The 6,663-nt window shown below is 55.1% G+C and overlaps 1 protein-coding gene across 3 annotated transcripts in view; it reads left to right on the forward strand.

The window, feature by feature from the left end:
• Window positions 1-464: 464 nt before the first annotated feature.
• Window positions 465-6,663, forward strand: part of Irx4 (iroquois homeobox 4) — a 9,728-nt gene continuing 3,529 nt past the window's right edge. Inside the window, exons 1-3 of one of the 3 annotated variants that reach the window (XM_029544016.1) lie at window positions 465-541; window positions 5,473-5,577; window positions 6,044-6,295. In XM_029544016.1, coding sequence (XP_029399876.1) covers window positions 5,533-5,577; window positions 6,044-6,295 — 297 coding nt within the window. In that variant the 5' untranslated portion in view covers window positions 465-541; window positions 5,473-5,532. Of the gene's footprint in view, window positions 542-1,409; window positions 1,498-5,472; window positions 5,578-6,043; window positions 6,296-6,663 lie in introns of those variants that run through there. The other 2 variants (XM_021208631.2, XM_029544017.1) reach the window with 2 other exon arrangements.

Consider the following 6,663-nt stretch of genomic DNA (forward strand, 5'->3'; position numbering starts at 1 on the left):
AACCAGCAAATCTCAAGGGCCATTGAACTGCTGTGGGTGAAGAAGAGAAGTAAGCTGGTTCTTTGAAGTGAAAACTATGCAGGAGGAAGGGGTGTCCTGCAGAAGCCCTGAGGCTCTCCAGGCCACAGCCCCTTCCTGCTTTAACTGGGCAGGTGGTGCTCACACCGGGCCTCTCTCCTATACTGAGACCTTGGTAGGGCAGCAAGTCCACAAAAGGAGTCTTCAAGGGAGCCAGAGGCAAAGGCTCTGATACTGAAGAGGAGGTGAGGGGTTCTGGACCTGGACCACTCCTGCCTTGGGCTCCAGCCTCAGGCTAAAGAAACCAGTAAACATCTGTCCTTTTTTTTTTTTTTTTTTTTTTTTTTTTTTTTTTTGTTCCAGGTCAGAGGGCCAGCTGGATCCTGGATAGTCCTGAGTAAGCTCCCGCCCAGAAAGGTCACAGATCTACTGGGATCCTCAGCAGTTTCTGTCAGATTGGACTACGGGTTCCTCTTGCTCAAGTCTGTGAGGAAGACCTGCTGCCCAAACAGCCAAGAGCCAGGTTGGTTGGGACTATTGTGAGCACAAGAGGGGAACCAGAACCGCTGCATCATAGTGGGTGGTGTGTGGAAAGTCGGGAAATGCGTGGGACGGGGGTGCTTGAAAGCCCATTTTTCTCCCAAGGATAGCATTGTGAGGGCAGGGTAGATAGGGTCTGCGAAGAGGAATCTGTCCTGAGAGTGGAGGAGCCACATCTCCCAGGCAGACAGCAGTAGTGAGGAAAGGAAACCATTTAGAGACTGGTTCACGTGCCCAAGGCCTCTGGATCCACAGGGCAGGCCTAGCATTTGGTCAAACCAGGGACCAGTGTCCTCTGCTGTCCTGGTAGGGTTGGGCTGTCCTCTTAGGGCCCAGGCATTCTCGCCCAACCATCCTGAGGAGGCCAAGCCTGAACCCTCACCCTCAGGAACCCCTCATGCCAGCCCCTACACCCGCGCACCCGGTGCGCGGCCAGGGCGGAGGGGAAAGTTGGCAAGCGTTGGGCGCCCGCGGGGGGAAAGCGTTAATGGGCGGCCGGGTGGGAGCAACTCGCTCGCTCGCCCACGTCACGCCGGTGCGGGCTCGGCTGACGACCGCGGCGCCTGGGGACGCCGGCGCGCTCCGCTCTCCAGGTGCTCCGCCTGGAAATGTCTCCATTAGTTGTCGCTTGCTCCCCGCCGGAGCGCGCGCGCCCACCGGCCGCGCAAAGCCCTAGCGGGCAGCCAGGAGTGGCCCGGCGCCACTGCAGGTAGGCAAGGTCCCCACGCCCGCCCCCTTCCCGGGGTTCCGAGACCCCTCCCCCCCTTTCGAGGAGGCGGAGGAGGCAGAGGCTCCGCGCGGCCGCCGAGGGGCGCGGGCGGCGGAGGCGACGGCGGCGGCGGCTGCGGCGGCGGCGACTCCCCGGTGCGTCCCGGGCTGCGCGCTGCTCCCGGAGGCCCTGGTGCCCAAGCGGCGCGGGCCGGCTCTTTCCTGGCGCAGGTAAGAAATTGTTTCTGCCGCTCAAACTTTGCGAAGATCGCTCTTGCGCCGGAGGGGACAAAGTTTGCTTCTAGCGGATAGAGGCTTCGGAGGTCGCTGCATTTGATACAAGTTTTTGGTAAGCGGATGGGAAGGACCGGGCATCCGGGTACAGGATGCTCGGGTCCCCGCGGACCATGTTGGCTTGCGAGGGATAGAACAGCTTGTGCTGTTGGACCCCCCTGAGCGCGCTCTTTTCCTTCCTTTTGGCGGCGCCGAACGTATGAACGTTCCGTGGGGGTGCAGCAGGAGAGCTGACGAAGAGAGGGCCAGAAAGGAGGGCACGGGGGAAGCAAACGGAAATTTCAACGCGTGTCCCAGCAGCTCACCCCACTGGCTAAGGAAAGAGAGCAGGGGTTGACTGCTAAAGAATGATAAAAGGGAGGGTGCCCGCATCACGCAGCATCTCTGGCACCTGGGCCGGCCATCTCTCTGAGCCTACACCAGTTGAGTGTCCAACTGGACCCAGGCATCCCAAGCTCTGGCCTAGCCTCAGACAAAAAGGCTTTCTTGGTGCCCGGCTTCTGTTTTGGCCTTGTGTTGTAGTCAACTTCTCTCTGTGGTGGAATAAGCTCCCACGGAGGTCTTGGTGTGGCTAAGAAGTGCTCCAGAATCACTCTGGAGAGCTGGGACTTAGTGGCAGGAATATCAAGGCCAGATCTGCCTTCCTACAAGCCTCTCACCAGTTCTGTGGCCATTATCAACCCTAGTCTACTAATTCTTGGGGCTAACTGATCCCTGCTCCACCCTTTGGGATCTAATGAGGCCTTCAGTCTCTGATCTTTTGAAGCCCTCTCCAAAGGTGATCAGCTGTCCACACTGCAGGAAGCCAAGTGGTCTGGCATACTGCTAAACGGTGATTTATATTTAGGAGCCTTATGAGTGTTCTAGTCACAGCATGGAGCATCTATGCAAGGTTGTTTTAGCTGAGGGTACCTGAGATTCTGGGACTCTCGTCTGTTCTTAGAGAGCACTGTGCCTCTGCTCAAGACTTGGTCTTTGAAGAAGGCATCCTTATATCTGCAGCAAGGATGGCCTGAAGAATATCCCATTTGATAAGAGAGCTTCAGCCAGGTAGCAGTTTGTCAGCAAGATGTCCAGGTGGGTGCTGGCCAGTAGCAGGACTGAACAGTAGGGACTGAGTGAAGACAGAACAGTTCAGTGGAGTCCTGGCTAGCCCCTGCATGGGGTCGACGGGATGTGAAACATGAGTCTGAATCTTCAGGGGCACAGTAGAGTCCAGTGCTCCTGACTCCTAGGCCCAGGCCCAGGGACAGGATAACTAGGGAGAACAACAACATCTGGGGCCTGGAAGCTCTAACTGGAAGGCAGACCAGCATGCTGCTGCATTGATGATCCAAGGAACACCCTGAGATTCCTTCCCCAGAGACCTCTGAGGGGCTCCAGCTACCTTACAGGAGTCCACTAAAGAGATAAGTGGAAATCCTCAGGAGTAACATTCCAAACCCAACCCCAGGAGTCCAGGGGAAGAAACCCGAGAATGCTCATTCTGGGTGCACTGCTTGCTACCAGCTGAGTGCCACACACAGGCCTGGTCTTCCTTCTCCTTCCCAACCATTCTGTGCTTACCACAGAGTCCCCAAAGCCTGGGCCTCAGGAACGAAGTGACAAAAAGACCCCTCACTGAGGTACACCAGTGTATGCTGGATTCCTGCTTCCTGCGCGCCTCTACCGCCATTTACAGAGCCCCTCCTCTGCCTGCACCTCATTATCAAAAGAAAGCAAGTTGTTTGTAAACAATAAATACTGAAAGTAGTTGTCCGCTGTTCAGCCAAAGCCTCAGTAAAGCCTGAAAACTGAAAGAGGCTAGAAGCGAGTTGGGGGAGGGGAAGAAGCAGGAAGAGGGAAAGGCTGAGATTCATTTCTTCTCGAGAAGCCCCGGTGGCTAGTTTCTTATTATTTACAGGAAGGAGGTATTAGCAATTCAGGTGAGAAAGAAATAAACACAGCTTGCCATGAAATCAATATAGAATTCAAAAACAATTATTAATGTCATTCGACTCATGTTCTTTATATATATATCTCTCCCGGCTACCAACGCTAAACTGCCTGAATAATTTGCATGGGGCAGCTAGCTATTCATTATTTGCGATGGTTTCCTCCTTTTCAAGCAGTTCGGACGTGGCCGGCTGCGGTCCAGCGCGATCGGAGAACTCGTATTTTCATCTGTAAATTAAAGCAATTACGCAGCAGATATTATATGATGTGTACTGCGGTCTCCAGATAGTCATCCATCACCTTCAACCAAGCTGTCAGGGCCCGCAGATTTCGTTTCTGGGAGGCAGCCTTGCAGCTGGGGAGAGGGCGCGAACGTCATCATTAATTAGAGGGTGGCCCTGGGGCGATTCGCAGGTCTGAACCCAGGAATCTTTAGGAGCAAGTCTGCACAGCTCCGCGATGAGCGGCTCTGCTGCTGGCGGAGCGCGAAAGGCTGGCCTGGCAGGCCAAAAGAAGTAGGGGCGAGCCAGGCCCTGGGAAGATCATGGCATGAAAGGCCTGAGAATTCGGGGTGTCCTGGTACACAAAGCTCCCTGCACAGACCGCTCGCTCATCTCCGCTTTGAACTCAGGGCCCAGATTAGCGCAAGAAGTCTTGAGAGGCTACTGGGCCTCTCTGGCAGCTCCTTACACTCTGGCCTAGAAGCTATGTGAAGCTGACCAAAGGGTGCCAAGGGTGCCAGGATTAGGCGCCCAGCGCCCCTTTCCCTGCACCTAGCCCTGATGCTCCCTAGGATCAACGAGCCTACCGGAAGAGCCCCGGGTCTAGTTGGGAAATGTGCCCTTCCCAGAGAGCAACGGCGTCTAGCAGTCTCTGTCTAAGCCTTGGGATGCGGAAGGAGGCCACAGAGGGCGACCAGAAGAGGGAGGGGAGAGGAAATGAAGCGAAGCCAGGCTGAGCAGTGGCATGACCTGGAGTAAAGGGGGAGGGGCAGATTCCAGGGACAGTGAGCTGCCCAGAATGGCACAATCAACCAGTGATAGACCCGGGAAGCCTCGATCCTGAAAGTGCAGGACTCTGAGGAGGGCCTGGGAGACGTGCACACACATCTGAAATTATGTCGCCATCTGAATGCGGGCTCTCCTGTGGTGGTAGTTGGTTCTAAAACTCTGCTTGGTGCAGAGTAGGAACTGCTGAGAGGCATTGCTGAGATTCTTCTAAACCTAGGTGGTGAAGAAGTGTGCAGAGGCACGCTGTCCCAGTCTCAGAGCGAGGGGCCCGCGGGGTTTGCAGGGCCCGTGTCCTTCCACCCTGAGCGCAAAGCAGCGAGGGCAGCGGCAGCGGGGCGGCTGCAGCCAGCGCCCGGCTAATTTAACTGTTGATTACATCTTCACTGAAGACTCACTCGTGTGTCCCTTCATAGGTCTCATTTGTAATTGAGACTAATGATTACAGTGGGGTGTGAAGGAGCAGCTGCTCGTTAATTAATTTCTAATTAAAAGTGCCTTCCGTCCTCCGTGACTAAGGAGAAACACCGTTCGTCTGGGCGATATTGACTCCTTGGATGGAGTTCATTTGTTAAAGCTCGATGGCCCTCAGCCAGGCTATCGCAGACATGGATCGTCTGTGCCCCGCCCGGCCAGCATCCCTGTGACCTGTCTGCGGCCAGGCCAAGCCACAGCGTGGGCTGACTTCAGCGCTTCTGTCGCTTAAAGCCGCACACATCTGACTTGACAGACTCAGTTTTGTTGTTGTTGTTGTTGTTGTTGTTGTTTTCTTTTTGTTGTTGTTGTTCTGTTTTGCAAAATATGTACTTCTGTCATCGCAGCGAGGCCAGTCGGTCCCAGAGCCCTGTGAAGTGTTCAGACTTGGAAAATAAAAGAATCGCTGAGACCAAGGCCACTCACTTACTTACCTGATTAGGAAAGTTTGGGCAGCGTATGGGTGAACTAACCACCTCTCACTTCGTCTTCCCAGAGCCTAGGATCCTACAACTCCGGAGCAGTGCCCCTTCGACCTTCTTAGGCCACGCCCGCCATGTCCTACCCGCAGTTTGGATACCCCTATTCTTCTGCTCCTCAGGTAAAGGGACTCCTACAAAGGTCTGACAACGGGGATGGGAGAGGGAAGAGCCACCACTAGATGTCATTTCCCACATAAGCATGTTCTTGACTGACTGGCCCTTATACTGAACAAACATGGCTTGTGGAAGAGGATTAGGGGAGCTAGTAAAATCCTGTTAGTGGATCTGAATTCCCTCTTGTTTAACCCTTCAAACTGTACCCTGGGGGACCCTAGGAAGCACTTAGGCGAGACATACTTGTTGAGAAGGCACACAGGACCTTGGAATTCCCATGGAGGATTTGAAAAGCTGGCTGGACCCCCACAAGTGGCCAAAGAAAGTGAGGCCTAAGGCGGTTGATGGGGGAAAAGTTCATATCTGACATAGATAGCAGGAGGCCCCTAGAGACACGTGAGGTCCTTGAGGGTCCAGCGTCCTAGCCTCTGTCCCCGTGCCCACTCTTCTTTACGATTCCTCCCACCGCAGTTCCTGATGACCACCAACTCCCTAAGCACGTGCTGCGAGTCGGGCGGCCGCACACTGGCTGATTCCGGGCCTGCAGCCTCGGCACAGGCGCCCGTCTACTGCCCTGTCTACGAGAGCCGGCTGCTGGCCACTGCACGCCACGAACTCAATTCTGCCGCTGCGCTTGGCGTCTACGGGAGCCCCTACGGCAGCTCGCAGGGCTATGGCAACTACGTGACCTATGGCTCTGAGGCATCTGCTTTCTACTCGCTGGTAAGGGGACAAATTCCCTCCCACCACCCCAAGCCCCGCCCCGTCCCGTACCTTGGGTTTGCCAAGTGTACTTCCGCCCCTGGTACGAGTGCCTTGGATACCCTACAGGTTGGGGTAGGAGTAAAAAAAGAACATCAGCTTTGCCTTCTGATCCGAATTTTGCCCAGGTTCAGATTCCGCTTGGTAGACCCGTGAGACCCGGTGTCTAAAATGTTGCTGGTATTTTAGTTTGCCATTGAAATCTGATCAGATTCCAGGCTTCCCAGAGGGGTGACTCTCAGCTTTAGATTCCTTCAGATTTGCCTTCTGACCACAGTACAAATGCATTCCTCTCTCCCTCTCCCTCTCCCTCTCCCTCTCCCTCTCCC

This window comes from Mus pahari, chromosome 11 (genome assembly GCF_900095145.1).
Source record: "Mus pahari chromosome 11, PAHARI_EIJ_v1.1, whole genome shotgun sequence".
Taxonomy (NCBI): domain Eukaryota; kingdom Metazoa; phylum Chordata; class Mammalia; order Rodentia; family Muridae; genus Mus; species Mus pahari.